The sequence below is a fragment of the Heteronotia binoei genome, chromosome 6, assembly GCF_032191835.1.
Source record: "Heteronotia binoei isolate CCM8104 ecotype False Entrance Well chromosome 6, APGP_CSIRO_Hbin_v1, whole genome shotgun sequence".
Classification (NCBI taxonomy): Eukaryota; Metazoa; Chordata; class Lepidosauria; order Squamata; family Gekkonidae; genus Heteronotia; species Heteronotia binoei.
In genome coordinates, this window is record NC_083228.1 from 46,952,215 (window position 1) to 46,971,792 (window position 19,578).

The 19,578-nt window shown below is 41.3% G+C and overlaps 1 protein-coding gene across 2 annotated transcripts in view; it reads right to left on the bottom strand.

Annotated features, from left to right (window-relative positions):
- Positions 1-391: 391 nt before the first annotated feature.
- Positions 392-19,578, bottom strand: part of MGMT (O-6-methylguanine-DNA methyltransferase) — a 301,096-nt gene continuing 281,909 nt past the window's right edge. For both annotated transcript variants that reach the window (XM_060241416.1, XM_060241415.1), the window contains exons 5-6: positions 14,096-14,235; positions 392-1,267 (exon numbers count right to left, since the gene is read on the bottom strand). In XM_060241416.1, the coding sequence (XP_060097399.1) occupies positions 1,136-1,267; positions 14,096-14,235 (272 nt within the window). In that variant the 3' untranslated portion in view covers positions 392-1,135. The remainder of the gene's footprint in view (positions 1,268-14,095; positions 14,236-19,578) is intronic.

A 19,578-nucleotide genomic window follows, 5' to 3' on the forward strand; every position in this document is an offset into this window, starting at 1 on the left:
TGCACTTATTAGTAAATCTTGTTCTTCTATGCAGGCACACATCCTGCCCCACTGCATGCCCTGACTTTGGCAGCACTAGAGGTACTGAGGGTATGGGGGAGCTGCTGCGCATGACCATATGGTCTCTGGGTGGGAACAAGCTTCTGACTCCAGCGCTCAGGGCCTCCTGTAGGCTTTCAGCTGTAAAGACTTATCCAATGGCAGGAATGCTCATGTACTGTCCCCCCATGTGGGACTGCAGAGAAGTCTGATGATGAAGTATACTGGCAAGAGGTAGTCTGGCAAGAGGTATTGTAACTCAGCTGCATGGTTTTATAAAAATATTTATGTTGCCATTAAACTACTTAATCACCGTGAATTTTTTTCCAGTCGACAACAAGGAAAGCTAATGGAGACAAAATATTTTTATTCATATCTGTTAAGGCATCTACAGTGATCTGAAAAGAAAAGCTGTGAATAGGCAATTTAATAGCCATTTCCTTTGAATGGGTTTTCAGTGTGTTTCATTAACAACTGTTTACGTAAAACATCATTTCAACAGTTCAAACATCAAAGAAAACAGGAGAATCTTGGGCACCAAGCCTGGCAGAGGCACAAGCTTTTCAATCTGGACAAATACACATCCAGGCAGGAACAGGGGGAGGTGTGTGTGTGTGTGTGTGTGCGTGCTGAAGCTTATGCATTTAATTTTGCTCTCCGAACACACGCAAAAGGCTTCAGATTCCCGGCTGTCCCCTCTGCCAGCCAGATGCTTCCTTAGAGGGGCAGTTGCATCTAACATTTGCCATGCCCCTCCCACTCCCTTATCCTTGCTTTAATGGACATTAAAAATAGAACAAAACAGCACTGGAGATGGGAACAAAATACATGCACAACAGGCACAGTCCGCTGTACTCATTCTGCTGTAAAATGTAAAAACAAGAAAGGGCATACAAGCTGTATCCCCTAGGACACATTCAGCTTTTTTAATATAGTAGTGCCACCACACATTTCGCTGCGGATGTTGTATTATATTTATATGTCACTCAAATATTTACCATTTTCCTGAATTCTACTGTGTGTTCTGAAAGCTTGTTATAAGCCAAGTATCTTTGGTTATGTGTTTTGGCTGTATAACAGCTGTGCCTGAACTGCATCAATATGCTAACTTTTCCTTCTGAAGCCTCTCATGTGACAAAAGCCACTCTTTCAGATGACTTCCTCCCGTGTAGTTGCCAGTCTGTCCACTGCTGCAAATCACTCTGTGGCAGGGTATTATAATCGGGACCTGCAAGATACACAAAACACACAAAGGAAAATAAGGGCTTGTAGAAATCTTTAACTCCCCTCCCCCCTCCGCCCCAATCCATATTTCTAAATGCTTTATTTGTGGTCAACCCTCATCACTATCTTAGTAGCATAAATCTTATCCAGCAGTGCTTCTCAATGGAGTAAACAGAAAGAACCATTCACTAGTAACCTGCAATGCTTTTCTGTATGTATTCTTTTTCCACTCAGCCAGAGAAAAAGAATAGTCAACAGCCTGATCCGGTGACTTTTTGTGCTCAAGGGTAATCAGATCCACCAGATTCCAAACCTTCCTCAGTGATTTCAATGGAAGGGCCAGATATACAAACATGTCAAGTTGAATACCTTCCTTTTGCAGTGGCTGGGGAAGACTGAGTCATTCTTGTCCATATGGAACACATATTTGGGAAAAGATAAACAATTCTGGAATTCATGGCCCCCATGACCAGAGCAAGTATTTAAACTGTGGCAACATTTCATTTATGGAAAGCCATCATATAAAGTAGATGAACAGGGCAGGACCTATAGCCATTTATTTAAGATAATAGCCTAAGAGGTGAGGGAAGGTGACATGGTATAGCCTGATTTCATCAGATATCAGAAGATAAACAAGTTTGGTACTTGGGTGAGAGATCACCAAAGAAGACTCCACAGAGGAAGGCCATGACAAACTATCTCTGAAAGCCCCTTGCTGGGTTGCCATAAGCCAGTTCTGAATTCCATGATGCTGCACTGTTGTGGACCCTTTCTTAGCCCTCTGTTCAGTCCTATGCTGTGCTTTTGAAAGATCTTTCTCTTACAACACATATAAATGGTTGAACAGGGCTCTTCGTTTACCCTATCCAATCCCCCACCCTTCAATATTTTCTCCTGGGATGTATTACTAAAATTGAATGTAGTGCAAAGCAAGCTCCTCTCTTTATTTATTATATTAGGTTCCTTGACCACCCTACCCCACTTACGCAGGGCTCACAGCAGTTCACGAAAACTTAATATAGTACAATATAGAATATAAAACAAGTTAAACCTATAAAACCATCCAGAAATTAACATTTTAAGAAGCAAGATGGAAATGTTAACCTGGCAAGATGGCAAAGTCATGGGGCAGGGGAGGCAGATGTAAAAATTATTGCTGCCCTCAACCAAAGGCCTGGCAGAACATGTCTACCTTACATGCCCTGCAAAACTTGAATAAATCAGACAGGCACTGATATCACTCAGCAGAGTTCCACTAGGCTGGGGCCAGGGCAGAAAAGGCCCTGGTTGAGGCCAGCCAAAGGGCCAGTGTGTTCCTAACTGCAAAAGTAAGCACCAAAACCTTGAATTTGATTCAGTGCTCTAATGGCAACCTATGCAGTTTGCACAGCACTAGATGTATATGTGCCCTCCGAGGAGTCCCCATATGGACCTGTGCTGCTGCATTTTCTAACAGTTTCTGGGTCAATTTCAAGAGAAGCCCTACATAAAGCGAGTTACAGTAATCCAGCCTAGAGGTGACCATTGCATGGATTGCTGTGGCAATGTCAGGGTGAGACAGGTAGGGGGTCAGTTGTCTGCCTTGGCACAGTTGGAAAAACATCCAATGGACAACACTGCAATCTGGTCCTCTATAGATAGAGTGGATATAGATAGATAGATCCAGAATTACCCCCAGAGTCCTGACAGTAGGTGCCGATGTCAGAGGCACCACATCAAGTGCTTGGAGTTGGCTCCCCAATCCAGAGTAAACCCCTCCTCCAGCCACAGAACCTCTATCTAAGTTGGATTCAGCTTCAACCAGCTATGCTTCAACCATCCGTCTATGGCCTCCAAACCCTCAGCCAGATTTTCCAGGAAAGCGTCTGGGTGGCCACCCATCAACAGATATCAACAGGGCTAGCTCCACGGGGCCATTTCAGGTTAAGGAAAAATGTCACTGGAGTATAAGGTTAACTCCCCACTTTCACTTCACATGCTTGGCCCTGATCTGAATCAGCATATGACACCCAAGCTCAAAACTCTGAACCAGCTGGGCAAGAGGACGCATGTAGATATTAAACAACACTGGGGAGAGGCTTGCCCCTTGAAGCATTCCATGTATTAGTGGGTGTTTCATTGACTTCCCTCCCTGAGCCACTCTGTCCCTGACCTTGGATAAATGAGATCAGCCATTACAAGACTATTCTTTTAAATCCCTGCCTCTTCTCTTTTCTTTAATGTAGACACATGGTCAGAGGTTCCAGGCGACTTTACTTTATAAATAGCAACTGTGAAGGATCATAATTTGTATCAGGAATTCAATGTGGGAGAAAGGGAAGTAAACATTTTACTGTCCCCCAGTGTGGCCCCATGGAGCTATTTGCCTAGGAAGAACACACAGGGAACCTGTATATGACTCCTAACAGGGCTAGCTCCACGGGGCCATTTCAGGTTGAGGAAAAATGTCACTGGAGTATAAGGTTAACTCCCCACTTTCCCTTCACATGCTTGGCCCTGATCTGAATCAGAGCCCCACATGTCTACTATTCAGAAAAGTAAATCTTTGGAGAATGCCAGCTACAGAATGACTAACATCAAATGTTCAGGTAGGTAGCTGTGTTGGTCTGAAGCAACAAAACAAAGTTTTAGTTCAGTGGCATCTTTAAGAACAAAAAAGTTTAATACTGGGTATAAGTTTTTGTGTGCATGCACACTTCTTCAGATAGATCGAGACAGACTTCCTCAAGCCTTACATACAGCTGGAGAGGGGTGGGGTTAGTTGGCAGGAGAGGCTAATTAGAGTCAAGATGCATAAGTAACTGAGTGATGGGTATAGCTAAGATTGGAACTAACTATAATGTCCAGGTTTTTGCGCCCCATGGTGCAGAGTGGTAAAGCTGCAGTCCTGCAGTCCTAAGCTCTGCTCACGACCTGAGTTCGATTCCAGTGGAAGCTGGGTTCAGGTAGCCGGCTCGAGGTTGACTCAGCCTTCCATTCTTTTGAGGTCAGTAAAATGAGTACCCAGCTTTCGGGGGGGGGGGGGTGGAATGTAGATGCCTGGGGAAGGCAATGGCAAACCACTCCATATATAAGTCTGCCATGAAAACGTTGTGAAAGCAATGTCACCCCAGAGTTGGAAACAACTGGTGCTCGCACAGGGGACGACTACCTTTACCTTTTAAAGAAAGGAAATATCAGTCTGTATCTTTGCAAGTTTCCTCATAAGGCTGATGGACTTCCATTCCATGTGGCATAATCTGGTGCCTTCCATAAAGATAGATCCAGGTGGGTAGCAATGTTGGTCTGAAGCAATGGAATAAAGTTTGAGTCCAGCAGCACCTTTAAGACCAATAATGTTAAATCCCACCCCACCCTCTTTCTACCTATGTGTTACGCTTGAGGAAGTCTGTTTCAACGTATCTGAAGAAGTGTGTGTGCACACGAAAGCTTATACCCAGAATAAAACTTTGTTGGTCTTAAAGATGCCACTAGACTCAAGCATCATATGTAGTTTGGCCCTTATTGTTGCTGATACATTTAAACTTCATCCCACAGAAACATAATGTTAAGGCCTTTTAAATACCTCCTTCCCCTGACGCTCAAGACTAATGTATACTTTGGTGCTTTTCACTTTGGAATACCCCTCAGAGTCTACGGTTCTAAGCAATTAGGTCCACATTCTGATTATCTCTTGCCCAGTTTACTGTCAGCTTTTTCACCCTGCTAACTCGTCCTTTGTGAACATAGAATACTGATGCAATATCCCTGTCCCCTGTATTGATACTGTCATCCTTCAAAGTGTTTGAATGGGGTTTTTTTGGTAGCTTCCTAGAGCTTCACTGCCCAGACCCAATGCCGATCTTGCCTCATTTTTAGTCACAATGTCCTAAAGCCAAGCTCATTCGCTGACAAACTCTCCGGCTCTCTTCTCCTAATCTCACCTGCATGTGCTTCTTTATGCTTGAAACAGCACCATTTATGTCAGCTTCCTCATCCTACTATAAATTCCTTGTGAAAACCTATTTCGGATGCAAAGGCTTGTCCCTCTGAGTAGCGTCTGTTATAAATTAAGCCTCCCCCTAACTACCTTTGTTACTACTTCTTCACCAGTTTCTGTCCTTTACTCTTGTCCGGGCCATGTACTTACTGTAAATCTACTAAGCAAGGATCACATTATTACTGGCAGAAACTAATGCATGGCTGGTGCTGAATAAAAGCTAAGCATGGTATTTTAAATGTCCATACATTTAAAGCATCGTGTTTAGCACTATAACAGGGATAATATAATTATATTACACCTTTAAATCCTAGTTAATTTATTAATAACAAGGAACCATGACCTGGTTGAGCTCATCAGATTTCAGAAACTAAGCAGAGTCAGCCCTGATTAGTACTGGGATGGGAAACTACCAAGGAAATACAGGGTTGCAATACAGAGACAGGCAACGACAAACTCCCTCTTTTCATCTCTTGCCCTGAAAATGCTATGGGGTTGCCTTAAGTTGCTATGATCTGATGGCACTTCCTACTCTAATAACACAATGCATATCCCACAAGCATTAAAGGGTAGGTGCTGATGCCCATTTGATAGACATAATCACCCCCATCCCCCCAGATTTCCAAGTCTGATGTTAAGAACCAAAGGCATTTATATTTTTTCTGCTGCACAAAGCAAACAGAAGAATAGCAACCACTCTCCAAAACATTTATAAGTGAGAGGAATATGTATGTGTGTATGTAAGATTTCAATCAGGAAAAAATGCTTGAAGGAAAGGTTAATACTCAGCTTCTTCCAGCACTTCACCAGTCAAATAAACAGATGCCCATGGATGTAGTGAAGTTAAAAATAAACAGAACACAGAATTCTGATAGAATTCTAAGCAGTAGAAAATAATCTTCATAAGACTTGAAAAGGAACCACTCTCCAAAACATTTATATATGAGAGGAGTATGGTGCTGATGCTACTTCCATTAATTTACACAGAATGCTGAAATACTCAAGGCCTCTTTGTGCCACAGGAGCCTGGTAATCAGTAGAAGTGCCAATTATTCAGGTCTTCTAAACTCAAGAGTCATACTTTTACTGGGATGCCCATGTTGGCACATGAAGTACCCATTTGATCAAGGCAAGTCATGTAGCTTTAAACATTATCAATGCAATGCAAGATTTCACCACGGATTTAAGTTTCAGATCCAAACAGCGAAGCAACGAAATTTGGGATAGCGAGATCACAGCAGTGTTCAAAGGACTACTGTTGGGTGTAACTCAAGACTACACAGAAAAAGAGGATTAACAACTCTCAGTTTGTACTTTAAACTGCACCCCTCTTCACAAGTTTAAGTCATGGGTCAGCTGCCATACTTCCTTAAAAATATAGCTGCTTTTCAGGAATAATACTTACGGTCCTAAACATGGAAGGAACAACTTCCCCTTCCCCTTTCTAAATGATGGCCCTGCATAAGGAACTAATTTTGCATTGGGAACTAAGCATGCTTTAAAATAATGTATAAACTGATTCTCAGTGATTGATAATGTGCTATGAATTTTTTTCACAGACAAAGCAGCCAAAATGTCACTTGGCCATTTAGACAAGTTCCATCATATCAGATGACAGTTTATGTCAATGGAACGGTAAATTCAGGGAATTCAGAGCAGATTGGTCACAAAAACCCAACACTCATGACATTTTTTGTCTGAGAACCAATGGCATCACACTGGCCTCTTTTACAAAAGCATCTGTCCCAATATAAAGTGTAAAAAGGGAAATGGTGGTGGTTTAATTTAAAGATGAAAAAGGGGGACCCTACCCCCTGACTGTATCCCCTTTGCTTGTAGGTCCCAACACCCCACCCCCTGTCAGGTCTTCATACAGCAACTGGGGAGTAAAGTTCATCATTCCCGCCTTCTACTTGCACACTCATTTTGTACTTCAAATTGCATCCCTTCTCACAAGTATAAGGCATGGGTCTCCTGCTATCACTTGTAGCCTAGCCCAAAAGAAATGATGGTTAGTGAATAATGCTGCTGTGACAGACTCCTCTAAATCAACCAAGGGGAACCATATAGCCTCTTTTGGAGTTGTATTTTTAAAAAAATATTTCACTCATTTCTAAGGTACAGTTGGGGTGGAGGGTATAAAGGCTTTGGGTTTGCTGACATGAGGCAAGTTTTGTGGTAAGCAAGAAGAACACAGAGATCATTGAGATAGGAGTTGTATTTTTTTAAAAAATAAAGATTTACTTATGTTCAGGTTGTTTTTAAAGAACAGTTCGGCAGCACAGGTCTCTGGAATGTTACAGGATAAGACTGGCTGAATCACTTGAACTTAAGCTAATTATGGCTTCACACTGTGATTTGAGTTGCCTTTAACACTTATGAACAGGCTTTCACTAGCTAGCCATTAGGTTGGATCCTTTTACACACTCAAACACAATTCCACTGGTACCAGCCTGTCCTTTCTCAAGGGTCACAGTAAACTGTACCAGGTCTGCTCACCCCAACATACAATCTACAGGAGCTGTTTTAGCATTTGAAAAGTGCGTACAAAGGGGAAAGAATACCAGATACTTTGCTTCTGCCATGTGATGGGTGCAGTTAGGATTGAACCCTCATGGCATTTTTAAATGACCTGAATTCAGGTTTAAAATGGCGGCCATCCCATCTAGCTTGGCTCTAAGTCCACTGAAGTCAGTGGGATGAGAATAGTGTAACTCTTAGGAAAGCCCTGTAAGCCACTGGTCATGGCACTATTGATGAAACTAGAAGAGCTTCAGTAAATCACAACTCCCCCTCCCCCAGCTGAACATAACACTGATCCAACCAAAGGAGACCAGCTTCAATAAAATGGGAAAATAAAAGTTTTCTGATAAAGCCAAGAAGGAAATATAGATCAGAAGCATAGAACAATGTCTTGCTTGAAGAGTGGTTTTTTGTATGTACATATTTAGTACTGCACATGTTAAAATTCTGACTCTCCCAAATCAGAAGGGTTAACGGGTGTCTTATCTCAGAGTCAGCACAACCTGGTTCTCATGATAACTACTTCTCAGATCAAGTAACAGAGTAAATGTTCCTACAATCCCCATAACTTATTAGTGGATTTGTTAATGACTCTCACTGGGCTGCCCTAAATGAGCTTCCTCTTGCATTGCCAAATTCTGCCTTTTGGAAGACTGCAGAACATGTTTTTCAGCTGACTGCAGCTTTTCCTGATAATACTGTACATCTTGGTTTTTTGGAGTGAAAAACAAATTATAGGCAGTGGCAGATACCTTTAAAAAACAAATAAACCAAAAGTTTATGAAGCCAAAGGAGTGGACATCCTGAGTAACGAATTATGAAAAAAGATAATGGCCAATAAGGACACATAATTAATTTTATTATTTATTTATTTATTTCATTTATACCCCACCTTCCTCCCCAATGGGGACCCAAAGCAGCTTATAGTTCTCCTCCATTTCTCCTCACAACAAACTTTTATGGTAAGTTATGCTGGGAGTGTGTGACTGGGTCACTCATAGAGCTTTGCAGCCACTCATGGGGATTCAAATCTGGTTTCCCATATCATAGAGGTTGAAACTCCCACAATAATACCACACTAGCTTGGGTGGCTTCTGTTGAATAGTAGTGAGCAGCTTAGCCTCCCAGTGCTTGGCCCCAATGAGTCTTCCTTCAAAGGCCAAAACAGGCCTAGAAAGGGCCTGTCACCCCTCTTCTTGTATTGACAAAAACCAAGATTTGAAAATTATCAATACTGCTGTGGTTGCTTACCACCCCCCACGATGGTCACTGTAGAGGGCATTCATTCCTTAAAGGTACAGGTACTTCTATTATTTTGGAAAGTTTTCACCCTTCAGAGTATTTTCCCCAGATTTTTCTGCAAACCTGCGGCTTTTCTCAGGTTTGTAGAAAGAACATTTGTGTTTGTTCAAAGCTCCAGTTTCTGGATTTAAGTATCCACAAATAGGGCCATGTTGAGAATTGGATACACTGATACTATTACATCCTTACAGTTCAAGGATATGTGGCAGTATTTAGATTCATGTATATTTTGATTCAATGGGGAAATTGCTGCATTCCATTTAATTTTCTTTTCTATTCACATTTTTAAGGCCCCCCCCCCCCAAAAAAACACCCAAGTTTATTACTTGTCCAGCATTAACTACAGTATTTCTCAATTTTAAGCTCAGTTCTAAGACTTTCCTTTTGGGGGATAAAGAGATGTGGACAGTGGGAGTTTCTTGCAACAGGAGAAATAGGTAAATTAGAGAGATGAAAGAGCAGAGTAAGAAAGTCATAGATTAACAACACAATCCTAAAACTTTCCTAGAAATAAACACTACTGAATAGACCTCAGTAAGATTTAGGGTTGCCAATCCCCAGGTGGGGCAGGGGATCCCCCGGTTTGGAGACCTTCCCCCCGCTTCAGGGTCATCAGAAAGCGGGGGGAGGGGAGGGAAATGTCTGCTGGGAACTCTGTTATTCCCCATGGAAATTTATTCCCATAGAAAATCATGGAGAATTGATCTGCGGGTATCTGGGGCTCTGGGGGGGCTGTTTTTTGGGGTAGAGGCACCAAATTTTCAGTATAGCATTTAGTGCCTCTCCCCAAAATACCCCCCAAGTTTCAAAAAGATTGGACCAGGGGGTCCAATTCTGTGAGCCCCAAAAGAAGGTGCCCCATCCTTCGTTATTTCCTATGGAAGGAAGGAATTGAAAAGGTGTGCTGTCCCTTTAAATGTGATGGCCAGAACTTTCTTTGGAGTTCAATTATGCTTGTCACAGCCTTGATCTTGGCTCCAACTCTAATGTCTCCTAGCTCCAACCCCAAAGTCCCCAGATATTTCTTGAATTGGACTTGGCAACCCTAGTAAGATTAGACCCATTGAAGATGGTGCTATAGAGATGTAAAATAAGTTTCTGCTTGTAGCAGAATGATATACATAACTGTTGTCACATCTATCATAAAAACACCAGCTTGATAAATTTTGGTTTGTTTAATATTAGCCATCAAACTTATGAATACAATCTTCTAGGCAGTAATATTTTTCTTAAAAATGCAGTACAGTACAAATATTACCGTTGTTGCAATTTATAAATATTGATCACAACCTCATTTTGGTTTAATTGTGGTGACAATTTTTAGCCAACTAAAAATAATTAAATGCTCTAAAATTTATTAGGGCCCTGAGGACGTTTTGGAGGAAAAAAATCTTGGCCGAAGACTCCTGCTTTAGAGCTTCAGTTGCATTTAATGCCATTTTTATCAATAGCAGCTCATATTACTACAGCCCCATTGAAATTTTCATGCTGGGAAATCTAATTCATCCAATACATGAATCCATCACATACGGTGCCTCTTTCTCAAATGCTATAAAACTTCCAAACCCATAGATTTGTCTCCAACAAAAATAACATGAAGGAGCCTTTCAATCAATAACGGAATCCCTCTGATTCTGGTACCAGCTGAATATTTTCTCCAACTTTGCTTTTGTTCTTCTGGGTAGAGGCCCACAAGGGAAAGAGCTTGTTTTCACTCGCAGCCTCATCAATACCTAAATCCTGGTGAACAAGTGACACTGAGAAGCTGTAATCAATAGCTCCCTCTGCGTTTTTTCTTCTGGTCAAATGGTTCAGCACTACTGACAGGCCTGACACTTAGAACATGATGCTAAATCTTTATCAACAGCCAGCTAGGTGACTGGCAGAACAAGACTCAGGGTGGTCATTAACGCTCATGGCAATCTGTGAATAAACTAACTCCTCAATAATGTGTTTGTTTAGAAAAAGGGTGAGGAAAAAAACTCTCTGCACAATGTATTGATTGCTTTTGAACTGCATTTAGCAATTTCAGTCTGAGGATGGAACAGAATGTTGTACAACTGTGATGCTCTGCTTGTTAGGGGGTTTCAATTTGATGCAGCAGAAAACTGACCATCCTATTATGCTGGTTGATAGACTGCATAGTTACAGAAAGCTGCCAAACTGTCAAAAATAGATCAGTGAGGCCATAATGGAAACAGCTGAAATATCAAGTTATAACACACAACAGAAATCGCACTTAGCAAAAAATAATCTTTCAGTTTGCTCATGTCCTATTGCTTTTTCTCTCCCTATTCCCCGATAGAAACAAATACTGTAATATGAACCAGCATGTGTTCCAGTTTATTGCTAGCCACCTAAGGAATTAATGCACAACTAGGTTTATGTGCACACTGCATTCCAAATCAATGCTTCACAATCTTCTCTTAAATGCACAATTACTCCATTCACTCTTGAATGTTTTAAACATTTTGACTGAATAACACACTTGACTTATGCTAGATCGATGTCAGTGTCAGGTTTAGCTTGAATGATAACATATAGAATTGGGGGGGTGGGGTGTGCGGACTCCATACAGTTCCTGCTGCTGCTGTGACTAGCAGACACCTTATTTAAGTCATAGACAAGTCATTTGTGATGGTCTTGGACTAATCAGCCCAACATTTACCAAGTCACATGAGTCTATATTTCTTTTTGATCTTCCTATACCAGGGGTGGCCAACAGTAGCTCTCCAGATGCTTTTTGCCTACAACTCCCATCAGCCCCAGCCAGCATGGCCAATGGCTGGGGCTGCTGGGGGTTGTAGGCAAAAAACATCTGGAGAGCTACCGTTGGCCTATACTATTCTAATGAGATTTTTAATTGAACTTTATGGGTTCCCTTTGAGGGACTGCAGACCTCACAATCAATCTAAACTGCAGTAAACTATTTGAAGTTTTTCTTCACAAAAAGGTGAGCCATCTCTAACATGTCCTTGGCATAATTTAAAGCAAAGATGTTGCATCTCTCAGCTGCTGCCGGCACCTTTTTCCACCTTCTCATAAACTTGAAGGTCAGTGTATGAATTATGTGAACCAACCTAACTACAAAAGGAAACCTGTAGAATGCACACTCCAGAAATTAAGCGGGCAAGATCTGTCGGGGGGCAAGGGGGGAGGAAACCACCCTCAGCACATATGCTTTCAGAAAAACAACTTAGCATTATTAGGAACAAAAGGCCACATTTTAAAAACCCTCTGATCTTTAGTTCATATTGCTGAATCTCTGGAATCCATGGTTTATAATAAATCACATTTTCAGATTGTATTAAGGCATATATTTGGACAGTTTTGGAGGGTAGCTATGTTGGTCTGCAGTAGATTCCAGTCCAGTAGCACCTTAGAGACTAACGGGATTTTCAGGATATAAGCTTTTGAGAGTCAAAGCTCCCTTCATCAGATATCTGGAGAGGCATCTATGGAAATACTAAATATAGAGGTTTGATGGAAACGAGCTTTTCCTAAATACAATTAGAAACTATTCAACAAACAAATAACCTGCAATCTTTCTGTGAAGGCCTGTTGAATACCACCAGCATCTTTCATTACTTCCAGCTAATGAGCAAACTGTGGCTCTTCTTGGAGAAGTGTCACCTTGATACTGTCAGCTGTGGATGTTTTAGTAATTTCTCAGCTGGACCATCCATCCATTCATTTCATTTATTTACTTCATTCACACACCACTGTTCTCCCCAATAGGGACTCAAATTAGCTCACAATGCTCTCCCCTCCTCTGATTTATCTTCATAGCAACCCCGTGAGATAGGTTAGATTGAAGGTGTTTGACTGGCCCAAGGTCACCAGGGCAAAGTGGGGATTTGAACCCTAGTCCAGCACTCTAATCATTATACCACACTGTCTCTCTAGTACATGAGGCCTGAAAGCAGCTCTGAAACTTTAGATGGTCCAAAATGCGACATCTAGACACTGATGCTTCACTAACATCACATTCCAGGTAGCTCTAAATGTAGCATGTACAATTCCAAAATGACAGCAGTTTTTGCCCCCAGATGTTACAGTTTCCAGATGGTGAAGTGTGCATGCCTCCACTGGCCCAGTGAGCTTTTTTCCAAATGTAAACAGTAGCTGTGTATGAAGGCTGAATGCCTTTTTCCTGTCCTCACCGTTGATAATGAAATCAGTAAGGTCATTCTATAGCTTTGTGCCAGCATCTAGATAGCTTCACACTTACAACATAGGTCACTATCCTAAATGTCAGCCAACATTAATGCTAAGATAATGATCTGAATTTTTTTTTTAAAAAAAATCTGAAGCAGTCGTCAGTCACACATCACCAGTGTGGTAAAAGTGGCTCAAAACAATTCATTATTACCCCCCCCCCCCTCCATCTCTACATAACTGAAAGGCCAGGTTCTACATTACCTAAATTGGTGAGATTCATAGTCTTAAACAGTGTTATGTCACAGGAATAGCGACTGACTTAATAATTAATCCTGTAGAGGAGGGTTGGAACTTGCTTGGTTACCAGAATCTGACATGTGAAGGGATCCAAGTCAAATTTGTTTTTTTTCTGAAGGTAGGTGGTATTTCTGCCCTTTCGCACCATGTGCGCTCCTGTAACCAGAACTGCTTTCAGGGGTGGAGGCCAAAAAGTGCAGCTTCCAAACTCTTCTAGCACCAATCGAGCCTAAGAGGACTACCTGTCACTGCATGGAACAAGCTCCTGCCCATAAAACATAAGCCTTCTCTTTTAAAGAAAGAATGAACAGAAAATGAACTAAATTTGTATAATTTGATGCATTAAAATAAATATAGTGCTCCTATTTCAAATAAATGATGATGAAAATAAATCATATTAAACTGGTTTATGCATTAATGCTGATTAAAAACACTTACTGACCTTATTACTCACAGCAGAGTAGTTTTCACTGCAGATATATTTAATCTAATGACATTAAGCCCACAAAGCTTTCTATCGAAAACCACTGTCTTCCATCAACTTTATTTTTAAAATGGACATGAACTTACAGGATTGCTTCTCATTGCTCCTCCCACTGCTCTGGCTGCTTTGCTGTTGCCTGCCAGGGCTGCTAATTGCTTGTAAGAAACTGCTTCTCCAAATTTCACATCTCTCAACAGGGTCCGCAACACTTCTCTGGTGAATGAAGCTGAACGGAGGCAAAAAAGAAAAAATGGAGAAGCAACAGACAGTTCAAAAGCATGACTTCAACAATTTCAAAACCTACCAAGATAAAAATAGTCAGGAAGAGTGACATTTAAACTAGGGTATGAGCAGCAACGTTTCCCCTTTCAAATTAGCAGAGCAATCCGTTCTATTATTGCGTTCTATATTTAAATTCATGATTATTAGAGAGGGTGCTTCAAGTAATTGATCACTATTAAAAAGGCATTCAGAGCTTTGATTTTTCTATATTTTTAATTTGCTTCCAGTACAATTATACTGTTAATACATACAATGTGCTTTTCCATTAAATTGACAGAGTATGAATTAGCATACAGTCAAATAAAAAAAGTGGCTCTGTGTGTGATAACTGGCAGCACCAATTTTACAAAACTCTCATAGCTCTTAATTTCAAGCTTCAATTGGGGCACACTGGAAAAGCCCTAGATCCAGCAGAATGTATTACCTAGCAGAGGCCCCCAAGCTACTGCTCAGAATTCTAGATGTAAGAAAATGTAATATCTGACCATCCTCCTGAATATAAGCTGCATATTTAAATGGAGAACTCTTGCAAAATGAGTTATTAATTTGCTGTCTAGTAAAATGAGTTAGTAATTTGCTGTCTAGTAACTCTTAATCTTCTGAAATGTATTGGGTTCGATGCATGAGGAGACTCGGTTACAGTTGATAACAGCTCTTTATTTGTGACAATGGTTAAACTAAGACACAAGGACTGGGCCAACGGGGCCAACTATCTGCACACAAAGTTCCCGCGCTTGAATTCCATTGGATCATTTGAACCAGCAGGGGGCTAGCAACTGGTCTGGGGAAGCAGAGATTTGGATCCTGCTCCCCATTGTTCCAGTGTCCCCAAGCTCAGTCCTAAAAGGCTCCAATGAGCCAGGCAGGAACTAGCAACCCACATTAGACACAGTATCACATACACAACACTTCCATATTATTGTTGATAAAGCATAGAAGAAACATAAAAGAACCTTCTCATGTTGCTGCAGGCTGGTAATCAAACATTCACCTATGGTGATTAAAATTTTCCAACAGGTAACCAGACATAGCCCCACCAATGTCCTAAAAGCACAATTGCAGGAGATGATACTTTGTTGTACTCCTTCGGTCTGGAATTTATTTATTTAGGCATTTTTAGTCTGCTTTTCTTCTCAAAGGGAACCCAGAGCACTTTCCAAAACCCCTCCAAATGCAGTTTAAATAAGTAAACAGCTTAGATTAACAAACTTCAATTTAATTAGATAATCAGAAAAACAACAATACACTAAACCATATCCGCTGCATATCTGCTGGACTGGATCCCACAAAGACACAGGATGCAAGCCACAGGCTAAGAGTCAATGGCCCATTGGACTCTGGAAACATTCATGCTTAAGTAGGGGTGTGTGCTCAGTATAAACCAAGCTGAAAAATATTTTCTCAGCTGATCACCAAGGGACCTGGTTATTTGGCTATCTGAAAATGGCTGCACCCCCAAATCCCAAAAATATTCAGGATTTTTCAGGTCTGCCAGATAGTTGCAGTTATAGGGCATTTAAAGGGCTCTCAGTCCATTTAGATGTCTTCAGAATGAACTCTCAGGCATTTAAATTGATTGCAGTCCCTTTAAATGTCTCTGGTATTCACTTGCTGCAGCGTTGAGTTGTACAGTGGCTTGGACAAGACATTTAAAGGACCACATCTCTTTGAACACCACACCTTTCCCCCCCTTCATTGGTAACAATGGAGGATGGCAGCACCTTCTTCTGGGGTTCACAGAATTGGACTCCTTGATTCTATCTTTTTTGAAGCTTAAGGGATTTGGAGAGGCAAGAGCCCACCCTTCCACCCCCGAGTCCCAGATACCCTTCCATTGATTCTACATTATACCCTATGGGGACCATTGACTATAATGGTCCCCATAGGTTATAACAGAGCTGAACAAATTCAGGAATCCTGAATATTTCCTGAATCCCAGTATTGGGATTTGGAAATATTGGGAAAAGCCAATTTGGGGAGGGGGGTTCGGTATACCCAAACCTGAAAAATACCCAAACAGAAATGAAACAAGCACATCCCATATCTTTTTAAAATCTGCTGCCTGACAACAAGATAGGAATAAAACAGGACACTCACTATAATATGGTACAGAAACTGAGACCTCCTTAAATAGCACAGGACTGTTTTGGGGACTGTTTTTCTATGGGTTCACCCCCACAAAGTTTCTGCATTGCCAGTTGTGGAAGTCATTCACATGGAATCAGCACTCAAGGGGACCAGAAGTACCAGTACAAGGGAAAACTGCAATTCACCACTTAGTCTCCCAGATGTCGGTGAGAAGACACCAGGACCACACAGACACTCTGTTCAACCATACTGTAACACCAAAGTGTAATTAATAGGGTTGCCAGCCTCCTGCTGGTGGCTGGGTATCTCCTGAGATTACAACAGATCAGTTTACCTGGAAAAAATGGCCACTTTCGAAGGTGGACTTTATGATATTATACCCTACAGAAGTCCCTATACTCCCCAAACCCCCACCCTCCTGAGGCTCTACCCCCCAAATATCCAGTTATTTCCCAACCCAGAGCTGGCAACTCTAGTAAGTAAACTGGGTATGATTAGTGCAACTGTCTGAACATGAGTCAGTATACCATCAAATTAGGATCTGATTTGAAGTTTGTTTATTAACCAGTTTGACCTGACTGCTATCCTAGCTAGCATTATACGCCAGATGAAGGGCAAAACTTTGCCATGTGTTATCACCAAAGTCCCCTATACTTTGTAGCCATGACAGCAATTAAATGTAATAAAATATTTAATGATGAGACAACCTGGCCACCCTGAGAAACTACCACCTCCTCTCAGTTCTCCAACTCATTTATTACTGGCTGCCTGGTGGCACTGGAGGGGAAAGGTGAGCTCTTTCAGGAAGCAGGCACTAGATCACACCCCTTAATTTTTTTTGGATTAACCCATTCCTCACACAAAAACATTATAACAACACAGACTGTGATGGATACCGGGGAACATGGCAAAATTGGACAAACTCAAGCACTCAAGTGTCCAACAGTCCCCTTCCTTTCCACTCATCCCACAACTGGCAACCTTATTCCGTATTCTGCCTCAGGAGCCTAGTTTGTATCTTTGCAATGGCAAAGCAACTTTCCACAAGGCTCAAGGATGGTGATGGCATAACAATGGAGGAGGTCCTATAACTGCACCTGTGCCACCAGGTCAAAGACTGTAGCATGTAAAGCTGGCACATGACAGTGATCTGAACTTTTTCTGAAGGGGAGAAAAGATGCATATAGACTGCAGGTGAGAAATGATGAAAAGTGGGAACATTTTTTATTTTGAGCTACTCACTTCAGGCATCTTTGTAGCTTTGGGAATTGGGGGAAGTGGCAAATAAGGATTACGCCAAGATTCCTAATTTGTACATCATGCAAAACTAGAGTAACTGTGGTTAGTAAACCAACCTCAGATCCTGATATTTCAGACCCAAACTAACCACAGCTAGAAGTGTAGCAGCCCATGTTTGAATCATTTTAACTACTGTTTGCTTAATCATCAGCATCTGACATATGAACTGAACCAATGAGCAGGTGCAAATATAAAGCTCTGAAACATCATCACCACAGTTAGGAGAGATTAACTGAGTCACAGCTTGTTGTATTTGCAATTCCGGGCTTTCCATCTCTCCTTTTCTCCCACGCAGAAAGGCAGTAACACATACAGAGAACACCACAGGAGGCTGAGCCAAACTGGATCCCTTTCTTGAGCACTGGCAATACAAAGCATTCATGATTTCCTTGCCAACCAATTCAATTCAAGATTTTCCTGTTCAAGTAATTTTTTTTAAAAAAATGCTCTCATTATATGCAGTCTAGAAAAGTGTTCACCCTCTGTTCTTGAAAGAAACCCACATACTTTTATGTTTGTTTTAAATAATAAAAACCCCACTTCTTAACAGAACACAATGATAATCGCTTCATTGAAAAAAAAATCTGTTTAGCCTTTATTATAACATTAAGCAAATTAAACATCAGCATAATCCAGGTGATACTAGAAAAGGGTCATCAAAGAAATTAACTTTGTTGTTCATTAATTTACATGGATTAGTAGAGGGCAAAGAGATAGCAAATCTGCTCTAGTTTTTTATGATATAATTTCAAACTGTACACCATTTGTGGCACTAGGGTGACTTTGGGGTTAATCAGACTGATTTGTCCTTTTAATTGCTTTCTATTCAAAGAAAATTCATTAGATAATGTTCTCTTCAAAATTCATGAATCAATTTAACTGAAGAAACCATATTAACAGCTTTGGGTTCATTAGCACACAGAGTTGTGTTACTAGCTGATTGCTAGGAGAGTTTCCTTAGGCAAACAGATTTTGTTTACTGTCATTTCTTTAGAAAGGCCTCTTTGAAATCCAATAGTAACAAGGGTTGAGGGGATTTCCCTTGCTCCATTTAGTAATTCTTCCGTGATTTGGCTCTGCCCTGCTCTCTGTTCTGCCTGACTTTTGATTTTACAGTGGGAGTTCCTATAATTAATTTTGGGAAAGGTGCATGCACAGTTTGCTCTTCCCTAAGAGCTACATTTTTCATGTGATGCATAAAGGGAAATATCACAGATCAGCCACTTGCTCTTGGTAGCTTCAGGTGCTGGTGCTCTCAGCCATCCCAATCTAACCCTCTCATCAGGCTGCAACCATTTTTCTGCATAACTCAACAACATACACCACTGCCACAGAACGTAAGAATGGTCAGGTTTTACTATGGTATTTAGTATAACAACTCTTGAGGAACCCCCCCCCCCCCAAGTTTTAAAAGTGTGGGGTTCCCCCCCCCTCTGGAAGTGGCAGGGAGCCAGTTCAATGTCCTGCTAGATTATATCTACACATATGCTAATGACCTGGTAGGAAAACCAACTAGGAATTTGGTACTAGGAAGTCTCCAGGTGATTCTTGGAGATCTTCCCAGAATATCTTCCAGGAGGGTTCCCAGAATACACCTGTGACCTGATTGAACATTGTCAAGGGGGTAGGGGAAGTGATATAAAGAGGGATGGGTTTGCTAAAACCACCCTGCAAGAGGAAGGTGGTCTCTTTCCTTGAAATGCTGGCTGGACAGAACTCTTGCCTGAGGATGGAACCAGGCAATCATCTTTTTCTGACTATGTAGTCTCCCAGGGTAATGGGACATAGATAGGAACCTTGTAAGATTATCAGTGCCTGCTCTATTTTAACATCAGTTAGGATATGTCTAGAACAGGGAAAGGGGATTGTTTTTATGACCAATGTTCTTTTGAAATCTATT